Raw genomic sequence first — 24,899 nt, forward strand, 5'->3', positions numbered from 1 at the left:
GTTTTCTGGTGGTTTATTGGAGATAGGAGTCTCACGGTCTTTCCTGCCTGGGCTGGCTTTGAACCACGATCCTCAGATCTCAGCCTCCTGAGTAGCTAGGATTACAGGCGTGAGCCACCAGCGCCCAGCTTGTCTTACTTTTTAAATAAGCATAATTAAATTAATCACAGCAGGGGGTTTCATCATGAAATTTCCTTGTATGCATGTAGAATATATACTATTATTGTATTCCCTCCCTCTATCAATCTTTTTTTTTTTTTTTTTTTGGTCAGTCATGGGGCTTGAACTCTGGGCCTGGGTGCTGTCCCTCAGCTCTTCAGCTCAAGGTGAGTGCTCTACCACTTCAGCCACAATGCCACTTCCCATTTTCTAGTGGTTTATTGGAGATAACCTGCCCGGGCTGGCTTTGAACCGAGATCCTCAGATCTCATCCTCCTGGGTGGCTAGGATTACAGACGAGAGCCACCAGGGCCGGCTCTATCACTCTTTCTTATCATCTTATACACCCTTCCTCTCATTGCCTTTTTTTCTTACCTCGTATTAGTTCCTCCTTAATATTTGTAACCTTGCTCCCACCCTCCACAATAGCTTCCTTGCCTATGCCTATATCTCAAGTGTTCCCTTATATTTTTCTCAAGTAGTTTCAAAATTTTGGGACTTAAAGTTGTTGATCTGTTCTTGTACAGAGTGAATGACAGGGATCTAGCTTTAGTTTCTACATGCAAATATCGTTTTCCCAACAACACTTGTTAAACAGGCTGTCTTCATTCTGAGGTATGGTTTTGGTACCTTTGCCAAGGTTCACATAGCAGTACATGCTTTGGCTTTTTTCTGGATTCTTCTACTCTCGTCTATGTTAAGCTGACGAGTTAGCTCTTCTTTTCTCTATTCTTCCATGTGTCTGTTTTTGTGCCAGTACCAAGCTGTTTTTATTACTATGGCTCAGGATAGCTTTGGTTATTCAACATCTTTTGTGTTTCCATATGAATTGTAGGATTTTTTTTATTTCTGAGAAAAATTTCACTGAAATTTGGTGAGGAATTGAATTAAATTTCCTTTAAATGTTCCATTACATGTTCTTTCAGTAGTAGGGCCATTTTAGGCACATTCGTTCTGCCAGTCCCTTAATACGAAAAGTCTTTCCATCTTCTAATGTTTTCTACAATTTCTTTGGTTAGTTCTAGATTTTGAACGCAGGGTCTTGTACTTGGTAGTTAAGCACTGCTACTTGATCTATTCCTCTGGTCCTTTTTTTTTTTTTTTTTTTGTTGGTCATGGGGCTTGAACTCTGGGCCTGGGCGCTGTCCCTCAGCTCTTCAGCTCAAGGCGAGCACTCTACCACTTGAGCTACAGCGCCACTTCCGGTTTTCTAGTGGTTTATTGGAGATAGGAGTCTCACAGTCTTTCCTGCCCGGGCTGGCTTTGAACCGAGATTCTCAGATCTCAGCCTCCTGAGTAGCTAGGATTACAGGCGTGAGCTACCAGCGCCTGGCTCCTCTGGTCCTTTTTGCTTTGTTTTTTCAGGTAGGCCTTGCACTTTTGCCAAGGCTAGCCCTGGACTGCAGTCCTCCTAAGTATGCTTTTTGCATAGATGGGATTTCAGGCATGAATTCCAGCTTGCTGGTTGAGATGGACTATAACATTTTACCTGGACTGGCCTCAAACCCTGATACTTCAAATGTCCGGTTTTGTTTTTTATTATTTTATGTTTTGTGGCTGTCCTGGGGCTTGAACTCAGGACCTGCAACTGTCTCTGAGTCCTTTTGCTCAAGACTAGTGTTCTACCACTTGAGCCACAGCTCCACTTATAGGAATTTTATTTCACTTTTTGGTAGTTTATCGGTGATCAGAGTCTTACAGACTTTCCCACTGAATTTGCACTGTGATCCTCAGATTTCAGCCTGCTGAGTAGTTAGGATTGCAATCATAAACAACTAGTGCCTGGCCCAATATTCTATTTTAAATATGTCAAAAATGGTTCAGTGGTAGAGCGCTTGCCTTGCATGCATGAGGCCGTAGGTTCAATTCCTCAGCACCACATAAGCAAAAAAGAAAAAAACCGGAAGTGGTGCTGTGGCTCAAGTGGTAGAGCGCTAGCCTTGAGCTGAAGAGCTGAGGGACAGCACCCAGGCCGAGAATTCAGGCACCATGACCGGACAAAAAAAAAAAAAATGAATAAATATATAAATATAAATAAATAAATATGTCAAAAGTACTAAAGGAAACAAAATCCAAATATATCCATAAAGAAATAAAAATTATTTAAAAAAATCAATCTGGGCACTGGTGGATCATACCTGTAATCCTAGCTACTCAGGAGGCTGAGATCTGAGGATTATGGTTCCAAGCCAACCTGTGCAGGAAAGTCTGTGAGACGCTTTAATAAACTACTCAGGAGAAGCCGGAAGTGACACTGTGGCTCAAGTGGTAGAGTGAGAGCCTTGAGCATAGAGAGACATGGGGACAGCGCCCAGGCCCTGAGTTCAAGTTTCCAAGACTGGCATTAAAAAAAGGGAGGGGAAAGTTTAATGGTTTAATGGTAATGTTATATTTCAGTAGCATGGGATGGGAGTGGAGAGAGGAAGGGAGGGAAGGAGGGAAGAAGGGGGGAGAGAGAGAGAGAGAGAGAGAGAACATACTTTTTGCTTTGCTGGTGGAAATCACTTGGTCAGACTCATGTGCTATCAACCAAACACTAGTAACTTACCTCAGTTCCTGTTTCTCTCCAATCCCAATCTCGGCTACCACCTGGCCATACTTTGCAATCCTTATAGGTTCTGGTAGAGCCTTGTACTTTCATCTGTCCCCATGAGAGGGAAGCTATTTCAGGGGAGGACATAAGGAACTGAACTGAAATCTGAAATTAAAAGAAAAAACATGCTAAATCAATTATAAAACAGGGTTAAAACAGATCCAAGATACAGAGTTGGTAAGTGCAGTTATCTATGATGCAAGAAGCATCTTTCTCATTTAAATGGTGCCACGTTTCCCCTTGAAGTGGAAAAAGTATCTGTTATATCTTGAGATCTGAATCATCCAAGCATGGAAGCCAGACACTCCAATCACTTCTCATACTCCCAAGAGAATCCTCAGGATATTGTTTGAGATAAAATTCAAGGGTGGAGATTTACTTCAGCATGATGGGGGAAGAAGCTGACACATCCTCCCCCATAAGAACTGGTACAGCTGGGGAGAAAAGCTGTCAAAAACAATGATTTGTTGCTCTAGAAATAAAATTCAAGGCACAACATAAACTGAGAAGTGCTTATTTATGTAAACCGTGAATTTCAGGTAAGAACAGTAGGTGTTTTTATTGTCCTTGTCTGGGACTATGCCAATGCCCCACCTGGATTTGCTGGCACTGAAGTGCAGTGAGGTTCAGCTTGAGACTGAACAGCCTTGCTGCCAATGCCAGAGGGAAGAGGTGCACTAGATTTGGACCATTATCAGTTGAAAATGATCTTATTGGCAGACAAAAGATTGGCAGACCAGGCAGGGACTTAAGAATTTCTCAGAGGTAACATAGTCATTCATAGACCTTCTAAGCTCTCTATAAATCCCCAATAGGCCAGAAGCTAAGAGCTTATGCATCCAAGACCTTATAATTTACCCAAATATTCCATGCTGGTGCCTGTGCACATGCCTTAGCATGTGCACAGAGGCAAAACGGAAGGGCTTACAGGGGCCCATGAAAGGTAAAAGCCAGTGAAAGCAGGTGGAACTTTCAGTATACACCCCAGAGCACATACTGATGAAAGAAGGCATGGACAACATGAAAGTCTTGCTGGCTCAAGGTGTTTGAGTAAAATCTTAAGTGGATTTTTGGTTGAACCACTAAGCTATGTAAACACAGAGGAGACCCCTGGAAAAACAGGATTAATACAAACAAGAACAAACAAAAACAATAGATTTCAGTGGCCACACAGTGCATGAGAGACAAAATCCACAGATTAGTGCTATGGTTTGGATGTCTGTCCTCCAGCATCCTATGGAAATGTAACTGCAAGATGTTTAATAGCTTTCATAGGTGGGACCTGGAAGAAGGGCATTACTTCAGTGAATTCTTTAGGAGTAAGCTCCTCAGGATGAGGTACCCTCAGGTACCCTTGCATCTCTCTTCCTCTTGTCCTCTCTGACCTTTCACCATGTGGCACTTTGGCCACAGGATGGTGCAGCAAGAAGATGCCTGCTATATGTTGGTTCCTTGACCTTGGACTCCACAGCTGTAGTTATCTGTGAGAAATACATTTCTTCCTTTTCACTATAACTTACACAGTGTTGGGTATTTTCTTATAATAGCACAAGATAGACTAAGATACATAATATAGGAAAGTGACTACACACAAAGAACAACTTTCAAGACTTTCTATTTGTTTTATTTATTGATTCTGAAGTAGTTGGAATTTTGAATTCAGGGCCTCATTCTGGCTAGGCAGATATGCTACCACTTAAGCCACATCCTCCTATAGTATATTATCCCAGATGTCCAATTTTCTTTTTTTTTTTTAATTTAATTTTATTTTATTTGTGAACATACTGTACAAAGGAGTTACAATTACATGGGCAGGATAATGCGTACATTTCTTACCAAGCATTGCAGCCTCTTCCTTTGTTTACCCTTCACATCCCTTCCCAGCCTCCCCCCTCCCCCCCAATCCCAATCCTTCTCCTTCCCCCCCCTTCCCCCCCCCCCCCACGTTGTAAAGCTCGTTTTGGACATGACAACTTGTACTTCTCATTGTTGCAACAGGTCCACCTGTATCCTTAAACAACTGGTTTTTCCCCATCTCCTCCACAAGTTATACTGACATCAAATATAGTGAAAGCAGGGGTTATACTGTGGGGGAGGGACATACAAAGCAACAAAGAGATAATCTTATAAATGCGTTAGAAACACATGCATGAAAGAAAAAAACAAGATGTCCAATTTTCAATAAAATATGTAAAGAAACTAAAAAGTGTGGCCTATACTATCACTTGAAACCCTATGCGTTATCAGATGTATCATTTATGTAATGTTTCATAGATGCTATTATAAAGGAAATATGTATAAGGAGGTTAATGAAAGCCAGGTTTAGCCAGGCATCAGTGGCTCATACCTACAATCCTAACTCCTGAGGATGAGATCTGAGGATCACGGTTATAAGAGTTGAGGCAGGAAAGTCTGAGTGACTCTTATGTCCAATTAACCACACACACACACACACACACACACACACACACACACACACACACACACACGCACGCATGCACGCATGCACGCACGCACGCACGCACGCGCACGCGCGCCAGAAGTAGAGCTAGCCTTGAGCACAAAAGCTCAGGGACAGTGCTCAGACCCTGAGGTCAAGGCCTAGGACTAGTGTGTACACACACACACACACACACACACACACACACACACACACACACACACACGCACACACGCAGATCTCCATCAAACATCAAATTGCACCATTTTGGAAGCTAAGAGGAGGATTAAGACTAATGCCAACCAGCCTAGGCTACATAGCCAGACTCTGTCTCAAAAACAAAACAACAATGCTATTTTGTTTCTAACATATTTATAAGATGATTTCTTTGTTGCTTTGTATGTCCCTCCCCCACAGTATAACCCCTTCTTTCATAGTATTTGATGTTGGTATAATTTGTGGAGGGGAAGGGAAAAAACAATTGTTTAAATAGGGATACAGGTGGACCCATTGCAACAATGAGATGTACAAGACGTTATGTCGATAAAATGAACTTTACAACTTTGGCATGGGGGTTGGGGGAGGGAAGATGGGAAGGGATGGGAAGGGGAAACAAAGGAGGAGGCAACAATGTTTGATAAGAAATGTACTCATTATCCTACTCATGTAACTGTAACCCCTCTGTACAATATTTTTACAGAAATATATGAAAAAGGGCTGGGAAGGTGGCTCAGTGGTAGAGCGCTTGCCTTGCATGCTCAAGGCCCTGGGTTCGATTCCTCAGCACCACATAAGCAAAAAGAAAAAAGCCGGAAGTGGTGCTGTGGCTCAAGTGGTAGAGCACTAGCCTTGAGCTGAAGTGCTGAGGGACAGTGCCCAGGCCCAGAGTTCAGGCCCCACGACCGGACAAAAAAAAAAAAAAGAAAAAAAAAAAAAGAAATATATGAAAAAAAGCATTTAATGTAAGTATCATGTCAATGACTTGATAAGTATATAACCTCAAATAAAGAGACATTTCAACTAAGGATCAAATGGAAATTCCACTATTATTGTTTATGGGATAGTTGTGACAGGTCCTTGTCTAAACTCATGGAGAAAATTTGCAGTGGTGTTGGAAAGTAGAATCTTTAAGTGAATAACGTCCTTGTCCTGAGATTGACTAAGTTTTCATTAGTGCAGGTTGCTATAAAGTACATCAGCTCTTTTGTTGCCTCCTTCCTTAACAAGCTAGCTGCTGGGTCTGCTTTTTCACTATATATAGGGCATCCTGTGGGACTGAGCTGTTGCCAGTCCTATGCTTTCAGACTTCCAGAACCATAATCCCAAACAGACATCTTTGCTTTATAAATTATCTAGACTAGGCTATTATATTAAGGCAACAGAATATGGAACAAGAGCCAGGCACTGCTGGCTCACACCTGTAATCCTAGCAACTCAGGAGGCTGAGGTCTGAGAGTCACGGTTCAAAGCCAGCCCAGACAGCAAAGTCGGTGAGACTTTTACCTCCAATAAACCACCAGAAAACTGAAAGTGGTGCTGTGGCTTAAGTGGTAGAGCACTAGCCTTGCATGCATGAGGCCCTGGGTTCAATTCCTCAGCACCGCATAAGCAGAAAAAAAAAAAGCCGGAAGTGGCGCTGTGGCTCAAGTGGTACAGTGCTAGCCTTGAGCTGAAGAGCTGAGGGACAGCACCCAAGCCCAGAGTTTAGGCTCCACAACTGGACCCTCCCCCCCCCCCCAAAAAAAAAAAGAATATGGAGGAAGGCAGATGGTAAAGCTCAGCAACAAATAGGTGCTTGTATTACTTGGAGTTCTCCACAGAATCAGAAGTAGGGACATATATTACAAACATATACATACACTAGCTTCTCAAGAAAGTGGCAAACACAATTGTAGAGGCTGACAAGTCCAAAATGAGTAGGAAATGTTGGTAGGCGTTAATCACAGGGGCAGGAGTTGTTGAGAGTAGTACTTCATTTTTTTGTCCATCATAGGACTTGAGCTCTGGGCCTGGGCACTGTCCCTGCGCTCTTCAGCTCAAGGAGAGCATTCTATCACTTGAGCCACAGTACCACTTCCAGTTTTTTGGTGGTAATTGGAGATAAGAGTCTCATAGACTTTTCTGCTGGCTTTGAACCATGATCCTCAGATCTCGGCCTCCAGAATAGATAGGATTATAGGCGTGAGACACCAGCGCCTTTCTTTTCCTTACCTCCCTCTCTTCCTTCCTTCCTTCCTTCCTTCTTTCCTTCCTTCCTTCCTTTCTCTTTCTTTTTGTCGGTTGTGGGCCTTAACTCCAGGCCTGGGCACTGTCCCTCAGCTCTTCAGCTCAAGGCTAGCGCTCTCCACTTGAGCCACAGCGCCACTTCCAGCTTTTTCTGCTTATATGGTGCTGAGGAATGGAACCCAGGGCTTCATGCATGCAAGGCAAGCGCTCTACTACTGAGCAACCTTCCCAGCCCCCAGTATTTCTTTTTCCTCAAGGAAAAAGGCCTTTAAACTGATTGAAGTCTACTCAATGTATCAAGGATAATCTTTATATATATATATATATATATATATATATATATATATACATTACAATTGATTATAAAAGGTAACCATATATACAAAATAACTTCACAGCAATACCTAGATGAGTGCTTGATGGAATAACCAGACACTACAGCTAGCCAATTTGATATATAAAACTAATAGTAAACCATTCCTTGATAATTTGGTACCCGTCTCCTTAAGCTATACTTCATCTTCAATAATGATAATTACAAAGTCAGATTTTGTTTACCTAACAATACTAACAAATACAATTTTGCTAATTCAACTTTGGAATATTCATTTAAAGAATATATAACAAAGAAGGTAAGCACACTGTTTGGGATTTATGGGAGGAGGATAAAAAACTTACATGATTTTTTTTGAGGCACTAATATTACATTAAAGAAGACATATACAAATTCTTATAATGCAAGGTAAGGTTTTTAAAACAAAGCCAGGCACAGTGGTACACACTTGTAATCCCAGCTACTTAGGAGACACAGATATTGTGGTGGTTTGATGGCCAGCTGGGTAAAAAGTTAAAGAGAGCCAGGCGCTGGTGGTGCACGCCTGTAATCCTAGCTACTCAGGAGGCTGAGATCTGAGAATCAGGGTTCAAAGCCAGCCCCGGCAGGAAAGTCTGTGAGACTCTTAGCTCCAATAAACCACTAGAAAACCGCAAGTGGTGCTGTGGATCAAGTGATCGCGTACTCGCCTTGACCTGAAGAGCGCAGGGACAGAGTTCAAGCCCAGAGTTCAAGCCCCACAACTAAGAAAAAAAAAAATTAATGGCCCCCTTCAATTTCAACAAATAAGCCAGGTGTAGTGGTGTATACTTGTAATCTAGCAGTGCAGGAAGTATAGGAAAGAGGATCATGGTCTGAGGGCAGTTTCAGGCAAAAACACAAGATATCAAAAAGATCAAGGTTAAAAAAATCAAGGTGCCAGCATGGTTAATTTCTGATGAGGTTTTTTTTTTTTTTTTTTTTTTCTGGCTTGCAAATAAATGCTTGCTTATTCTGTTCTTACATGACTTTTCTATTAGCACTTTTTCTTTCTTTGTTGGTCATGGGGCTTTAACTCTGGGCTTGGGCACTCTTCAGCTCAAGGCGAGTGCTCTACCACTTGAGCCACAGCACCACTTCCAGTTTTCTAGTGGTTTATTGGAGATAAGAGTCTCACGGCCTTTCCTGCCCAGGCTGGCTTTGAACCACGATCCTCAGATCTCAGCCTCCTGAGTAACTAGGAATACAGGCGTGAGCCACCGGCTCCTGGCTTACGAGCACTTTTTCTTTGATACACTTTTGGTGTTTTCTTCTTCTTCTGGTAAGTACACCAGTCCTATTGGATTCGGGTCCCACCCTTATGACATCCTTTAACCATAACAACACTTCCTAAAAGAATTTCTCAAATATAGTCACATTTGAGGATAGTGTTCAACATAGGAAGTGAAGGGTACTGACCAGTCCATATCAACTTCTAAGTAGGGCACAAAAGAAACCAGATTCAGGACAGTGTTGGAACTGGAAAAGAAGGAATTTAATATTTACTGTGGACCAACATATGCCAAGTAAGTCAGAGTTTTTTCTTGACACCTCCACAATTACAGTAATGAAGAAAATTTCTCCAGATTACATAGTTAATAGATAGATCAACCCAGATTTGAATCCAGTCCTGTAGAATATCCAGCTTGTGCTCTTTAACTTACTTTGCTGTTTCACATTCAACAATTAAATAAGGAGATGCACTGAGAATTAATTACCTAGGAATTTTTTTTTTTTTTTTTGGGTCCGGTCATGGGGCCTGAACTCTGGGCCTGGGCGCTGTCCCTCAGCTCTTCAGCTCAAGGCTAGCACTCTACCACTTGAGCCACAGTGCCACTTCCGGCTTTTTTCTTGTTTATGTGGTGCTGAGGAATCGAACCCAGGGCCTCATGCATGCAAGGCAAGCGCTCTACCACTGAGCCACCTTCCCAGCCCCTACCTAGGAATTTTGTAGTAGCAAAATAATTTCCTGGAGATAAAATGCTACTGCTTTTATAAGTATGAAGGAAGATGGTCTGAAGTAGAAAATAAACCATAATCATATCAATTAAATATTCCTGAAGCATGGTGTGTTAAGAAGTTTAAAGTCCTGTGATAATCGTTAAATAGGGCAGGCAGCAAAGTTATTGACAAAAGCAGTATGAAAGTTGCTTACAGCTTCCCAGTCTTGAAGATGGGAAGCTGTTAGCACATCCACATGCCAAGCAGAATGTAGAGAAAAAGTAGGAAGGGGCAAAGGGCATATACCAGATGCCTTTAAGAAAATTTCTTGGAAGTTTCATGTAATATTTGTTTGTTATTAGAATATGGTGAGATAATCACCCTGAGATTCATGTACTGTTCATTCTAAGAGTCAATGTACCCACTTATAAATTAGGGACTCGAACGTGGGGGGAATGAATAGTATATCATGAGAAACTACCAGAATCTGATAAGTTATTCATCCCAATAACTCAGGTTAATTTGAAAAAGTATGGATACTATTTGGTCTAGTCTGACTTAGTTCAGTAAATTCTTTTTATTTTCCTCTGTATCTCAAGATGGTTATTGATGGAGCTACATGGACTTGTCTGCTCGGGCTGGCTCAAACTATAATTATAATCAAGTGTGTTTCCTGGGGAGCTGGCTAAGTTTTTATGTAATGTGATGAGATGAAAGTCCAAATTCATTAGTTTGCAAGTAGTCTGCACATTTACTACCGTGGAAAAGACAACTATAGATTTTAATTTTATTTTTTGATAGTACTAGGGTTTGAACTCAGGATCCTGAGCTTGTTAGGCAGAAGCTCCACCACTTAAGCCAAGCTCCCTATTATGGACTTCATTGAAAGTTCTTGGCACACTGGCGTAAACACAATTTACCATATATAGATGTGGGTTTGGTTTTGCCTCTTAATTTTATTTCACTGAACCACTTATTTATCATTCTTGAAAAACTATGATCTTGATTAGTATAACTCTGGAATTTACCTTTTGCAGAATGTCTTTGGCAATTCTGAACTCTATGCCCACTGTGAAATTAGTTATTTGTATTTTTATTTTTGAATTATGATTATCTATGTATTCTAGGTACACATGCTTTGTGTACCTTCACTCATGTGGGCTTATGTGTGTGTATGTGTGTGTGTATGTACAAGTATTGGGGTTTGAACTCAGGGCTCCTCACTCTCATTTGGCTTTTTCACTCAAGGCAGGTTGGTACTCTATCACTTGAGCTACACCTCTGCTTCTGGCTTTTTGGTGGTTAATTGAAGATAAGAGTGTCACAGACTTTTTTGGCCAGGCCAATTCATAATATTAGACATCTCAGCCTCTTGAGTAGCTGGGATTACAGGCATGAGCCACCAGTGCGTGGGTATGAGGGATGTTTTGTCATATTGTTTACAGTATCCTTTGATTCAAAAGTTCTTAAATTTTGTGAAGCATATTTTACCTATCATTTTTTCTTATTGCTGTGTCCTTGATGTCATACCTATAAAACCACTGTCTAACCCAAAGCCAGAAAGATTGATGCTTGTATTTTCTTCTAACAATTTTAGTTTTAGGTATACATTTATGTGTCTGAACAATTTAGAATTGTTCTGCGTATGGTGTGAATGATGGAATTCACCCTAATTCTTTTGTATGTGGCACATCAGTTTTGCCAGTATTGTTTGTTAAGAAGACTACTCTTTCTTTGCTGGATGGTCTTGGTTTCCTTGTTAAAAATTAATTTTCTCCATATGTATGGATTTAAATCTTGACTCTTTATTCTATTACTTCCATTTATTAGTCAACTCAATTTTTTTTTGTTGTTGTTTTTTTCCTTTGGTCGATCATGGGGCTTGAATTCTGGGTCTGGGTGCTGTCCCTCAGCATTTCAGCTCAAGGTGAGCGCTCTAGCGCTTGAGTCACAGCGCTACTTCCAGTTTTCTGGTGGTTAATTGGAGATAAGTATCTTATGGACTTTCCTTCCCAGGCTGGCTTTGAACCATGATCCTCAGATCTCAGCCTCCTGAGTAGCTTGGATTACAGGAGTGAACCACTGGTGCCTGGCCATGGGACTTGAACTCTGGGCCTGGGCGCTGCCCCTGAGCAAGGCTACCACACTCTACCACTTGAGCCACAGTGCCACTTCCGGTTTTCTGGTGGTTAATTGGAGATAAGAGTCTCACAGACTTTCCTGCCCAGGCTGGCTTTGAACCGCGACCTTCAGATCTCAGCCTTCTGAGTAGCTAGGATTACAGACATGAGCACCGACACCCAACTTAACTCAATTGTTATAACTACTATATCTCATTTCTCATTCTGGAGGCTGGGAAGTCCAAGGTGGCCCCAGGATGTGGTGTAGTGAGGCCTCTCTCCTTGGTTACAGATAGCCATTTCTTGGTACATAAATGTGGAGAAAGGAAAAACTCTCTCAATCCTTCCTCTTTTTTGCAACACTTTGAGCTCAGGACTGTAACTTTTAGGTAGGTGCTCTACCACTTGAGTCATGTTTCCAGCTCTTCTTGTTTTTGAAGTTGTTCTATATCTGACCTCTAAGCCAGAATTTGCCATCCTCCTGCTTCAGCCTCCTGAGTGCTGGGATTATAGGCATAAACTGCCATGCTGGGTTCAATTCTTCTTATAAAATCAGCAATATGCCAATTTCCTCATCAAAGATAAAGAAATCCCTACACTGGCTTCACAACTAAGTTCATTTACATACGTACTTATAAAGACTATATTATCTGTAATTTTTTTTTGTCAGTCATAGGGCTTGAACTCTGGGCTTGGGCACTGTCCCTGTGCTCTTCAGCTCAAGGCAAGCACTCTGCTTGAGCCACAGAGCCACTTCCGATTTTCTGGTAGTTAATTGGAGTTAAGAGTTTCATGGACTTTCCTTCCTGGGCTAGCTTTGAACCATGATCCTCAGATCTCAGCCTCCAGAGTAGCTAGGATTACAGGCGTGAGCCACTGGCACCTGGCAGTAATTTTTTTTGATAACAAGTATAAGGATAACATGTGGGGAAGAAAGAAATAAGCATAAACTTACAACTCAGTGCTAACCGAAGCAAGACAGTGGTTTAAATCCTTAGCACCAAAGGGTAGATGGAAAAATACATATAAATTTTACGATAAAAAAAAAATAGACTGCCGCCAATGCAATTTGCGTATACGTAGAGATAAACCATTAAAATTTTAACACAGATGGGCTGGGAAGTTGGCTCAGTGGTAGAGCACTTGCCTTGCATGCCCGAGGCCCTGGGTTCGATTCTTCAGCACCATATAAGAAAAAAGCCGGAAGTGGCGCTGTGGCTCAAGTGGTAGAGCGCTAGCCTTGAGCTGAAGAGCTGAGGGACAGCGCCCAAGCCCAGAGTTCAGGTCCCACGACCGGACCCAAAAAAAAAAAAATTTAATACAGCATGATTATATTTGCTTAAATGTACAGATGTTACCTATGGTTAGTTTTGACAGACTTAACAATTGAGATACAAAATACATCGACAAAGACTCCTTCTCCTCCTTTTCTAATTCAAAAGAAACAATTATTTTTGTTTCTATTTGCATAGATTAGTGGAATTGTGTAGTACTTTTGTGTTTGCCTTCTTTGTTGTTGTTGGTCATGGGGCTTGAACCCTGGGCCTGAAAGTTGTCCCTCAGCTCTTCAGCTCAAGGCTAGCATCCTACCACTTGAGCCACAGAGCCACTTCTGGTTTTCTGGTAGTTTATTGATAAAAGTCTCACAGACTTTCCTGCCAGGGCTGGCTTTGAATTTCGATCCTCAGATCTCAGCCTCCTGAGTAGCTAGGATTACAGGCGTGATCCACTGGCGCCCAGCTTTGCCTTCTTTTATTCAACACTTTTTTTTTCCACTGCCACTGGAGCTTGAATTCAGGGCCTTGTATGCTTGCTTGGCTTATTCGCTCAAGCCTGGCACTGTACCACTTTTGGCTTTTTGCTGGTTAACTGGAGATAAGAGTTTCTCAGATTTGTTTACACATACTGGCTTTGATGCTTGATCTTAAGATCTCTGCTTTTTTTGAATAGCTAGGGTTACAGGATTGAGTCACCAGTGCCCGACTCTCTCAACATAGTTTTAAGAATCACCAATATTTTGTCAATAGTGTGCACAGGTATGCACGGTACTATAGTACAGTAATTCATAAATCATTTTTATTTTCTGAACATGGAAATGTTGTAAAAGGGGATTAGAATTTCATATATCTGTTTAAGTGTCTAATACTTCTCAATCAGAGTCACTTCTGTAACTTATCAATTCTGTTGATGGATATTTGGATTATTAAAAAATATTTTATTGTTATTACTAAGGGGTAGTACGGAAGAGTGTTATTTTTGACATTTATTTTAGAATTGTGTGCAAATATGCCATTAATTCTAACTTGTCAAATTAATTCTTTTCGTAAGAGGATGTGGGTATTTATCCAATAGAGCACAAACAAGGAAACACTAAAGCATTCACCATAACCATGTTTATTACAGCATTATTTACCACAGCCAAGATATGGAATCAGTCCAGATGTTCCTCAATGCACATATGGATCAAAAAAAATACGCACACACGTGCACGTGCACACACACACTCGAATTTTACTCATCCATCAGAAAGAATAATATGGTACTATTTGTAAGGAAATGGAACAATATGGAAAAAGTTATATTCAGTGAAGTAAGCCAGACCCAGAGAAATACAGGTTGTAGGAGCTAGGATGTGCCTATAAATCTAGAAGTAAACACACTGGGTGACACCAAGGCAGTTAACATAAGTTAATATAATATAATATAAGACTAAGTCAAAGCCCAACAAAGTAAGTACCAGGAAATGGGTACTAAAGGGGGACAAGGGAGAGAGGTAGAAGAATAAAGGGGGAATGAGTAGAATGAAGGCAAGAATGCATTGTATATGCCACAGAACTGAGAAAAATAGTGGAAGGGGTGCACTGAGGGGGTGAAGGTGTTGAAAGATGACATAGATCAAGATACATTGTATAATAAAATGCTTTGTTAAATGGCAAAAATTCAATATATAACCTAAAAATTAAGAAACATGAGGCTGGGCGCCAGTGGCTCATGCCTATAATCCTAGCTACTCAGAAGGCTGAGATCTGAGGATTGAGGTTCCTAGCCAGATGGGGCAGATGGGCAGAAAAGTCCTTGAGACTGTTATCTCCAATAAACTACTTAAGAAAAAGCTGGAAGTGGCACTGTGGCTCAAGTGGTAGAGTGCTGTAGCCTTGAACTGAAGAGTCAAGGGACAGCACCCAGGCCCAGCGTTCAAGCCCCACGACCATGACCACCACCACCAGCACCAGCACCAGCACCAGCACCACCACCAGCACCACCACCACCAACAACAAAGAAGATGTGAAATTTCAACTACCTTAAGAAATTTCTTACAAAGTTAAACTATGTGTAATTTAATGCTTAAAGGCCTCTTCGTAAAAGTAGCAATACTGTAAATTAATAACAGGCTTTAAAAATAGCTTGTTTTTACTACCTTCACACTTAAATCTGAGAATATATGTGTGTGTATATACTTATATTTATATATGTATGTGTGTATAAATATAAAACTCAGATTAGACTGTTATAACCTACAATTTCACTTGGCCCAGAAAGCCTGATATGATAAGTGGTATCTGGGTGTGTGTTGCTTATTTTCAAGAATGGACTTTGTGAAGCATGACCTGAACCTTGCTTGGTCCTAAAACATGTCTTATCTTCTGGGTGTATATAGTTTTCTGATACTCAAGAGATTTTGTTCCCATGCCAATCTGGATTAGAAAAGGCAGACATTCTAAACTCATTGTCAATCTCCTTTGAATACTACTTTTTTTTAAAGCTTTCATTTCTTTTTTTAAAATATTATTTTCCAATCTCTTGGGAGAGCGGAAGGCAAGGTGCTAGAAAAGCTGAGAACTAAAAAAATCTGGGTTAAGGTTTATATGATATGTAATGAAATCTTCCTTTTGTTTGGAAGGGCCTTCCATACATACTACTTCACAAAGATCTGTACCTGTTGTGTACTTGGCTTTTAAAGTTGAGCTGTTAACTAATGATTATATAATTTTCCTTTAATTCTAGTCACATAGTGGTTGCTAGAGATGCATGTGGGTCAGATTTTTCTTAAATTGGGCTCTTTAGTTCCCCAAGGGTGAAAGATAAGTACAAAGTTCTATCAAAATGTTGGATGTCTTAATTTAGTGGTTGTTTAAGAACACCTTATTTCCCTAAAACTATTTTTGCCAAGTTTCAAAACAGTCTTTCCTTTAAAGGGCTTGCATTTTCCTCAGATTAAGAATCACTGTTTTAGGTAATAAAGTTCTCTTGCATAATTTTTTTTCTTTTGGTAACTGAATATTCTTTCTCTCTTTCTTTCTTTTTTTTTTTGGGGGGGGTTCGGTAGTGGGGCCTGAACTCTGGGCCTGGGCGCTGTCCCTCAGCTCTTCAGCTCAAGGCTAGCGCTCTACCACTTGAGCCACAGCGCCACTTCCAGCTTTTTTCTTTTTGCTTATGTGGTGCTGAGGAATCGAACCCAGGGTCTCAGGCATGCAAGGCAACCGCTCTACCACTGAGCCACCTTCCCAGCCCTGAGTATTCTTTCTTTAGATAACAAAAATGATATGGAAAAGTGTGGTTTTCTTTTCTTGCTCACTTCCCTTTTTTACCTGCAGATGGAACAACAACAACAACAACAAAACCCCACAATGTGAATTCGGAAATCGTGATATAATTATTAGCCACTATTTATCTTCCTTTAGTCCCACATTTTACTATTTCATATGATTTGAGTTGTACATCCCTTTATTTTTAGGAAGTACGCTGCGAATGTACTCTGAACATTTTGGCTCAAAGTAATAAACTGTAGACCTCGGATACCTACCTTCATTCTACTGAAATGGCACACCTTTGCTGGCAAAGAACCAATTTTAAAACACGACATTGTGCTAATCACTTAAGGGGTCCCCCCACCACCACCACCATGAGGTAGGTACAACTGACACCCTATTTGCTCCAAGAAATGTCATGCAGTGATGTCATGCAGTGATGCCAGCAGGATTCAAGTGTGGCTGAATCCGAAATTCCAGCGGCTCCTCAGCATGGTGCACATTCTATTTCCCGGTGTTAGTGGTCCCCCCCCTCCCTCGGGGATTCTCTCTGGGAGAATGTCACCGGCTAGCCCACGCTCCCGCCCCCCACGGAGTGGAACTCGGTCTCCCGACAAACTTTTTTGTTTGTTTGTTTGTTTTTTGCTGTTCCACGGCCTCCGACCACGTTCTTCTCCTCCTCAGTGGAACTCTGCTCCAGCCCTCGCCGCTGGCGTCCACAGGGCCTCCTCCCCCTAGACGCCCGCAACCTCGATCGGCCCCCCTCCCCCTCCCCCCCCCGGCCTCGGTGCCGCGGTCCCCCCCTCACCTGCTGATCCCCACGGTGCGAGGCTCGTTCTCCCGGGCTCGGGTCCCCCCCCCCCCCGGCAGAGCCCGCCCGGTAGCACAGCCGCGATTCCCGGGCCCCAGCAGAGAGCTGCTACCCCTCGGCATAACTTTCGCAGATCTCCGGCACCGCTTCAGTCCCAGCCTGACCAACCGCGGGCAGCTCCTTCCCTTTCCTCCCCGCACCGGCGCGCTCCCACGCCCGCCAGGCCCCCCGTCTTCGTCTCCTCATACTTCCCCCTTTCTCTTTCTCCGGACCGAGTTAGCTCCTAGATTCCCGCACCCCCTCCTCCCCCCCGCCGCCCCGAAAACTCACGCGGAGCTGCTGGTCTCAGAAATACTCTTCCCGGCCGCTCCGAGGTTTTCCTCTCTCCCCAGCGGTCCGGCTCCGGGATCTCTGCCGGCGGGCGCTCCTCCAGCGCTCCGCCTGGGAACCAGCCAGCAGCGGGCTGGACACTCCAAGCCCCGCCCCCTCCGATTCTATTGGCCGTCGTCCCCGAGAAGTCCCGCCCCTCCGGATTGCAGCTCGCCTCCCCGCCCCGCTTCCCTTGTTTTCATTCCCCCTGTCACACGAGGCTGTGGCGGACCCGAAGTGGGAGGGGAGAAGCCCAAGAGGGGCAGGCGGTGGAAAGAGGGCGGAAAGTGAAAGGCTCAGGGCGCCTCTCTGTCCCTCGTCTGGCTGCGCTCTCGACTGCTCTGGGCCGCCGTTGTATTGTGGGATCGCGGCGCCGTCCCTGAGTCGGTCGGATCCTCAGGGGGAGGGCCCGCTCGAGAGCGCCTCCTGTCGCCCGTGAGGTTGTCCTGCCATTCCTCGGCACCCCAACTCCTCCCGCCCCCCCATCGCCGCCTCCTCCATCCTCCAGTTCAAAATGGCGACGGCGGCGGCGGCGGCAGCGGCGGTGATGGCTCCTCCAGGCTGCCCGGGTTCGTGCCCCAACTTCGCCGTAGTCTGCTCCTTCTTGGAGCGCTACGGGACGCTGCTGGACCTTCCCGAGCTGCCGTTCCCCGAGCTGGAGCGGGTGCTGCAGGCGCCGCCGCCCGACGTCGGCAACGGGGAAGGTAAGCCTGGGGCCCGAACGCCCGGCGGGAAGCGGCCCTGGTGCGCTCGCTCCACCGCCCCGCTCCTCGCCCACAGCCCGGGCCGCGACGCCTCGGTCTTTCCCCCCTGGCCGGGGCCCGTCTTCCCCGCCGGGCCCCCGGGGTCCCGGGCTGTGGGGAGGCGGGGCGGTGGCCCCCTGGGGCCACGGTGTCCCGCGGGGAGCAGAGGTGGGGGCGTCGGTCGCTGGATGGGGGCTGGGGGCGGGAAGGGGGCTCATTGTGCCTCCGGGCCCCGCGGCGGGGCCGGCCTCCCCCCCACCCCTCTCTTTAGGTGGCGGGGGAAGGGGAGCGCAGGTTCCGGCCAGCTTTGCGCTTTTCTCCTCTTCCCCTCCTCCCACCCATTCTCCAGACCTTCTCGGGGGAGGTTAGGCCCATCTCCGCGCCCCCTGATCTCCCTCCACCTGAGTGGGCGGGGGCCGGCGGTCCCTCGACTGTCCCTCCCTCTGGTGGGAACTCCCCCGAGAGAGTAAGCTCATCCCCTCTCCTCTTCCCCTCCAGGGCTGGTTTAACTCCCCCCCCCCCCCTCCACTCCCTCTGCCCAGTCGGGAGATCTGCTCCTCCAGCCAAAGGAGGGAGGTTCTCCACCATTCTCGTCCGGGGGGGGGGGGGGGGAGAGGATGAAGTCAGTTCAGCTTCTCCACTTTGGGGAGGAGAGGGTTAATTTCTCCTCCATAGTTTTCTTCCTTCTCGACACCTCCCCCCCCAAAAAAATAATAGAAAAGCATCTCCCCACTTTTCCAATCCCTTCCCCCCTTCATCTCAGCGGCAAGGGGAAGAAGTCGCCCTTCCATTTGCTGGGTGGGGTGGGGTGGTTAGTCTGTAAGCTGGAGGAGGGGCTCTGGCGACGGGGGAAACAGTTGAAGAAGGTGCTTGTTGCTCATGTTTCTCTCTCTGGTGCCGCTGGTCTATTATTGGTGTTCGCAAGTGGTGCTCCTTCCACATAAGGCCACCGCGCGGTGCAGGGCGCATGCTCTGCCCGGCCCCATTGAAACTTCCTGCTGCTGCTACTGCTGCTGCTGCTGCTGCTGCTGCTGGTGGCGGTGATTCTTTTGCTGGAGCATCTCAGCGTTGTGCCTGCTGCCTCCAGCCCTCACACTGAGCGCTGAACACTCACCCTCATTTATTCCCGTCCGTGCCTCTCCCTTTTCTGGCACATTTCTTCCCTCAGAGAAGGCTTGTGTACTCTGAGCATTGCTTTTATCTGGGTACAGCCCCTGGCTGGAGAAGAAACGTTTCCAAAGAGGTTTTTCTCTCGTTCTTTTTTTTTTTTTTTTTTTTGATTTGTATTAGATGGCCAGAGTGGAATGGGGATTGTACAAGACAGATAGCTGTTTCCTCGCCAAGCAAGAAGAATCGTTCTTCTAATTTCCTAGGGAAGTGAAGAAGTTTCTGATTAACAGAATGTGTGCATTTTGCAAGGAAGGGCCCAGGTGTGAAAGTTGATCCAAGTATTATATAGAGAATATGAATGATGCTTTGGATATCCAAGACTCAGATTAATGCAGCAATTATAGTACAGGACTGTATCTCTTCACCTGGCCATTTCCTCTGACTTATCAGTGACATATTTTTAAAATAGTATAAAATAGGAGCATGATTTCATAAAGACTTTCTGCAGAATTTATTTAAGCATTAGGCTCCTAATGTAGTAATTTCACTGTCAAATTGGATTTACATTCCTTTTTAAAAAGAAATGGCCATTGTGAAATAGGATCCCTTAATAAGTTACTTTTAGAATGCATTGAATAATTAGAGTAATGCATCTTTCAGAGAGGGTGTTTGGGGAATGAACTGCTGGTAAATTGTTCTTGGAATTTGCTTGGACCAAGTCTAGGCACAAGCATAGGCTTGGGGAGGGAGGGGTGGAATTGTATTTTGAATAGTGTACAAGATTTGTTGTTTATCCATTTCTATTAGGTATTTTGACCAGTGCATTCAGTTTATATTAGTAACAGAAGAAACAAGACAAAAAATATTAGAGTTAGTGTTGAGTACTGGGCCACTAGCTAAGTAAAAGTGAGAAATTATCTGGGTTAAGAGGAATCATTTAGCTGAGCCATGGTTTTAACCATTGGTATAGTTGCTAAGAGCAATGAAAAGAATAGATACTGTCAAGATAACCTAAGAATAATTGTTAATTGTCACACAGTTCACAGTTGGCAAATAAAACCTCTGTAGGTGAAAGCCTTTACTGTCCAGGAAGAGGATTTTCAGAACTTTGATGACAGCCTGTATATATTGGTTGATAAAACATTATTAGTTCAACTAACAAGACTTGTACTGTGTGTTGTTGCGGAGGAGTTATGATATAGAAGAAAAGGTGTGGACTTCAATGTTGAGTAGTATAATATATAGATTGCAGACTGGATCATTTAATTTATATGGATGTAAGTTTATAACTGAGCATCAAATTAAATAATGTTTTAAAAATCTTTCATAAGCCAAGTATTTATTTTTGCATTACAAATTTTATTAACGATGTCTTCCAAGTAAAAGGCAGCACAGGCACACTAAAGCATTTGGAATTAAAATGTTAAATTTTATGTATGTTTTCTGCAAAGAATGCTCATTAAAAGTCTTAACTACAATCAAATGACTTTTACTTTGTAATTTGTTTTTATTTTTTGAATTTAATTGTTTTTAAGAGGCAATGCTAGTGCCTTAAAAAAAAAAAAGAAAGAAAATGAAAACTCTTAAGCCAGGCACCAGTGACTCATGCCTTTAATCCTAGCTACTCAGGAGTTTGAGATCTGAGGATCATGATTCCAAGCCAGCCCAGGCAGGGAAGTCTGTGAGATTCTTCTCTCCAATTAACCATTTTAAAAAAGATAGGCATGGAGCTGTGGCTGAAGTGGTATAGCACCATCCTTGAATGAAAAAGCTAAGGGACAGTGCTCATGTTCTGAGTTCAAGTCCCAATATTGGAGGGAAAAAATGTATTCAACTTTTGCTTTTTTTCCTTACAATATACTTTTAATATATATTCTGCAGTGTTGCTAGATTAGTACTTTTTACATAGCATATATTGTATTAAATGTATCCACATTTTGACATGTGTGGAGAAAACTAATTTACTGATTTGACCTTGTTTAAGCACTTTGTGATCTTTTTCCTTAAAAAAGTTGTTTACAAGTTTTAAATTTGATATTGTAGCTTCGAAATCATGAAAATCAATGTGGAACAGAGAATGGGAGAGAAGTATCCACCCTGAATTTCAAAATTTGAGAAGTTGTACAGTACCCAACAATAATAAATGTTCTATAAGCAATTATGGTTATTTAATTATGTTATTATGGTTATTTAAGAATGAAATGAAAACATGAGTCTTTTTCTATTTAGGAGATTTTCAAATGTCTGCCAAATATTTAATATGTAGAACTGTTGTTTCTTCCTCCTCTTCCTCCTTCTCTTCTTTCTTTCTTCATTTTGGTGCTAGCGCTAGGGCTTGAACTCAAGGCCTGGTTGCTGTCCTTGAGGTTTTTTGTTTGTTTGTTTGTTTTGGCTTGTGATCTACCACTTGATCCATAGTTCTATTTCTGGCTTTTTGGTGATTAATTGGAGATAAGAGTCTCGTGGGGGTTTTTTTGTTTTTGTTTTTTTTTTTGCTCCAACTGGCTTTGAACCACCATTCTCAGATCTCAGTCTCCTGAATAGTTTAGGATTACAGAGGTGGGCCACTGGTGCCCAACAGAACTGTTATGTGGGGTTGCTGTGAGAAAATTACTGAAGTACTGAGTACCATAAGCCTAGAAAGTTTGATGATTTGTGTTCTAGAGGACTTATTGCAATTTTAGGAGCAGAAAGGACTAATGTATTACTTTTGCTTTTATTTTTCAAGGAAGAAAATGAAGGTATATACAGATTTTTAGTGCATACAACTAACTGTTGGTGTTATTCACTGTTACTTGAACTCCACCTATAAGCCAAATTGTCAACAAAAAAATTAAATTCATAGTTGATGTTAAAATAGTTTGAGCATCATAGTACAAAGCCAGCCATGGTAGAAAAGTCCATGAAAGTCTTATCTGCAGTTCATCAGCAAAAGGCCAGAAGTGGAGCTGTGGCTCAAGTGGAAGAGCCCAGGCCCTGAGTTCAAGCCCAGTACTGGCACCAAAAAAAAAAAGACATTTCAAATGAAAAGAATTATATTGTCTTCCTTTACTTACATGTATGCTATTTTAATTCTCCCAATTCTGTACTTGGTGTGGAGTTTGATACTCCCTCATTGGAGGTAGATTATTTTGGAATAGAGATTAAAAATGAAGATGGACATTGACTCTGAGCGTGTTGATACACAAGATCTCTTTTTTTCTCCTTAAAAAAGAAAATATACTCTGTGTGTGTGTGTGTGTGTGTGTGTGTGTGTGTGTGTGTGTGTGTGTGTGTAGGTGTGATATTGGTGAAAGTAGCATATATATATAATAATAAGTCTGTCAAAGTATACATGGATGAATGGATTCTCATAGATATACAACTTGGCTGAATGATTTGCATATTAAATAAGTTGAATTGTGAGTGTTTTAATTTCATTATTTTTCTTTGAGATGATCTTATGTACCTATATATACTATATATAGTATTACTATATAGTATAGTATATAGTATACTATATACAGCATTACTATGTAGTATATATAGTATGCATAGTATATAGTATATGTAGCATATAATATGTATATTTGTATATATATAATATAGGTTATATATATTCAGTAACCACACTGTTTATCAGGCTGACCTTGAACTGATGATCCTCCTGCCTCAGCCTCCTGAGTGCTGGGACTATCTGCATATTCATTTATTCTTACATTTAATGTTTATGACTTAAAGCTTTAGTTTATAGTCACGTATAAAAGGACAAAACTTTTGCTGGATGCTAGTGGCTCACACCTGTAATCCTAGCTACTCAGGCTGCTGAGATCTGAGGATCACGATTCAAAGCCAGCCTGAGCAGGAAAGTCTGTGACAAATTTGTGTGTGTGTTGGTGTGGGTGTGTGTGTGTGGGGGGGGGGGGGTCACCAGGCTTGAACTCTGGGCCTGGGCACTGTTCCTGAGCTCTTTAGCTTAAGGTAAGTGCTCTACCACTTGAGCCATAGCACCACTTCCTGTTTTCTGGTGGTTAATTGGAGATGAGTTTCACAGACTTTCCTGCTCAGGCTAGCTTTGAACCACAGTCCTCGGATCTCAGCCTCCTGAGTAGCTAGGATTACAAGTGTGAGCCACTGCATCCAACTGTCAGAATCTTTTTTTTTTTTTTTTTTTTTTTTTTTTGGTCGGTTGTGGGGCTTGAGCTCTGGGCTTGGGCACTGTCCTTCAGCTGTTCAGCTCAAGGTGAGTGCTCTACCACTTGAGCCACAGTGCCACTTCTGGTTTTCTAGTGATTTATTGGAGATAAGAGTCTCACGGACTTTCCTTGCCCGAGCTGACTTTGAACTGTGATCCTCAGATCTCAGCCTACTGAGTAGCTAGGATTACAGGCATACCCGGTAGCTGTGAGATTCTTATCTACAATTAACCACCAAAAAAAGTATGGTATTAACCTTGAGCAAAAAAACTATAGTCCCCCCAATAAAGGATATACCTTTATTTAAATGATATATTTGAATATAATAGTAATTTTTTGTTCTTTCCTGGAGGGAATTGAATTGTGAGATAATACATATTTTAGGCTGATAAAATGGAAACATTGCTACCATAACTGGGTTCACTATCTCTTAATTTAAGTAAAAGATGCATATGTCATAGTTTGTATTGCTTTGTTGTAGTGTTGATTGTTGGTGGAAACATTGCTACAACCAGAATGATAAATTTTGTTCGGGCTCTTTGACCTTAAAGAATAAATATTCTTTTTTTTTTTTTTTTTTTGCCAGTCCTGGGGCATGAACTCAGGGCCTGGGAACTGTTCTTGAGCTGCTTTTTTTCCTCAAGGCTAGCACTACTACTTGAGCCACAGCACCACTTCCGGCCTTTTCTGTTTATGTGGTACTGAGGAATCGAACCCAGGGCTTCATGCATGCTAGACAAGCACTCTACCACTAAGCCACATTTTCAGCCCAGAAAAAATGTTCTTTAGGGCATTTATTAGATTACTAAATGATTATCATAATGTGAAAGTAACCAAAAGTTTACAGAGTGGTTGTTAGTATTCTACTAGGACAGGAGGTAAAAAGGACAGGGGCACTTTTTGTTAATGCAAACTATCCTACTTTTAAATTTTTCTAGTTACTTAGAAGTTTACTTTAATGTTTAGATAATGTTAAAAGGGGCTGGGAAGGTGGCTCAGTGGTAGAGTGCTTGCCTTGCATGCAGGAGGCCCTGGATTTGATTCCTCAGCACCACATAAGCATAAAAAACTGGAAGTGGCTCTGTAGCTCAAATGGTAGAGCGCTAGCCTTGAGCTGAAGAGCTGAGGGACAGTGTCCAGGCCCAGAGTTCAAGCCCAATGACTGACCAAAAAAAAAGTCTCACCTAGGCAACTTCATTTAATGTGTATAAAGTCTAGTAAATACTATAAATTTTAAAAATAACAGACATGAACCCTTTCAAAAGAATTCTGGTGGGCTGGGAAGGTGGCTCAGTGGTAGAGCGCTTGCCTTGCATGCATCAGGCCCTGGG

The 24,899-nt window shown here is 42.7% G+C and overlaps 2 protein-coding genes across 3 annotated transcripts in view; one reads left to right on the top strand and one right to left on the bottom strand.

Moving 5' to 3' along the window:
- The window catches only part of Aamdc (adipogenesis associated Mth938 domain containing), a 35,129-nt gene extending 17,510 nt beyond the window's left edge, over positions 1-17,619 (bottom strand). Inside the window, exons 1-2 of the mRNA XM_070034931.1 lie at positions 17,502-17,619; positions 2,708-2,857 (exon numbers count right to left, since the gene is read on the bottom strand). Coding sequence (XP_069891032.1) covers positions 2,708-2,839 — 132 coding nt within the window. The 5' untranslated portion in view covers positions 2,840-2,857; positions 17,502-17,619. The remainder of the gene's footprint in view (positions 1-2,707; positions 2,858-17,501) is intronic.
- A 411-nt stretch (positions 17,620-18,030) lies between these two features.
- Positions 18,031-24,899, top strand: part of Rsf1 (remodeling and spacing factor 1) — a 128,035-nt gene continuing 121,166 nt past the window's right edge. The window contains exon 1 of one of the 2 annotated variants that reach the window (XM_070034934.1): positions 18,031-18,244. In XM_070034934.1, the coding sequence (XP_069891035.1) occupies positions 18,055-18,244 (190 nt within the window). In that variant the 5' untranslated portion in view covers positions 18,031-18,054. The remainder of the gene's footprint in view (positions 18,245-24,899) is intronic. The other variant, XM_070034932.1, reaches the window with a different exon arrangement.

The sequence above is a fragment of the Dipodomys merriami genome, unplaced genomic scaffold (assembly GCF_024711535.1).
Source record: "Dipodomys merriami isolate MVZ:Mamm:240054 unplaced genomic scaffold, mDipMer1.0.p SCAF_25, whole genome shotgun sequence".
NCBI lineage: Eukaryota > Metazoa > Chordata > Mammalia > Rodentia > Heteromyidae > Dipodomys > Dipodomys merriami.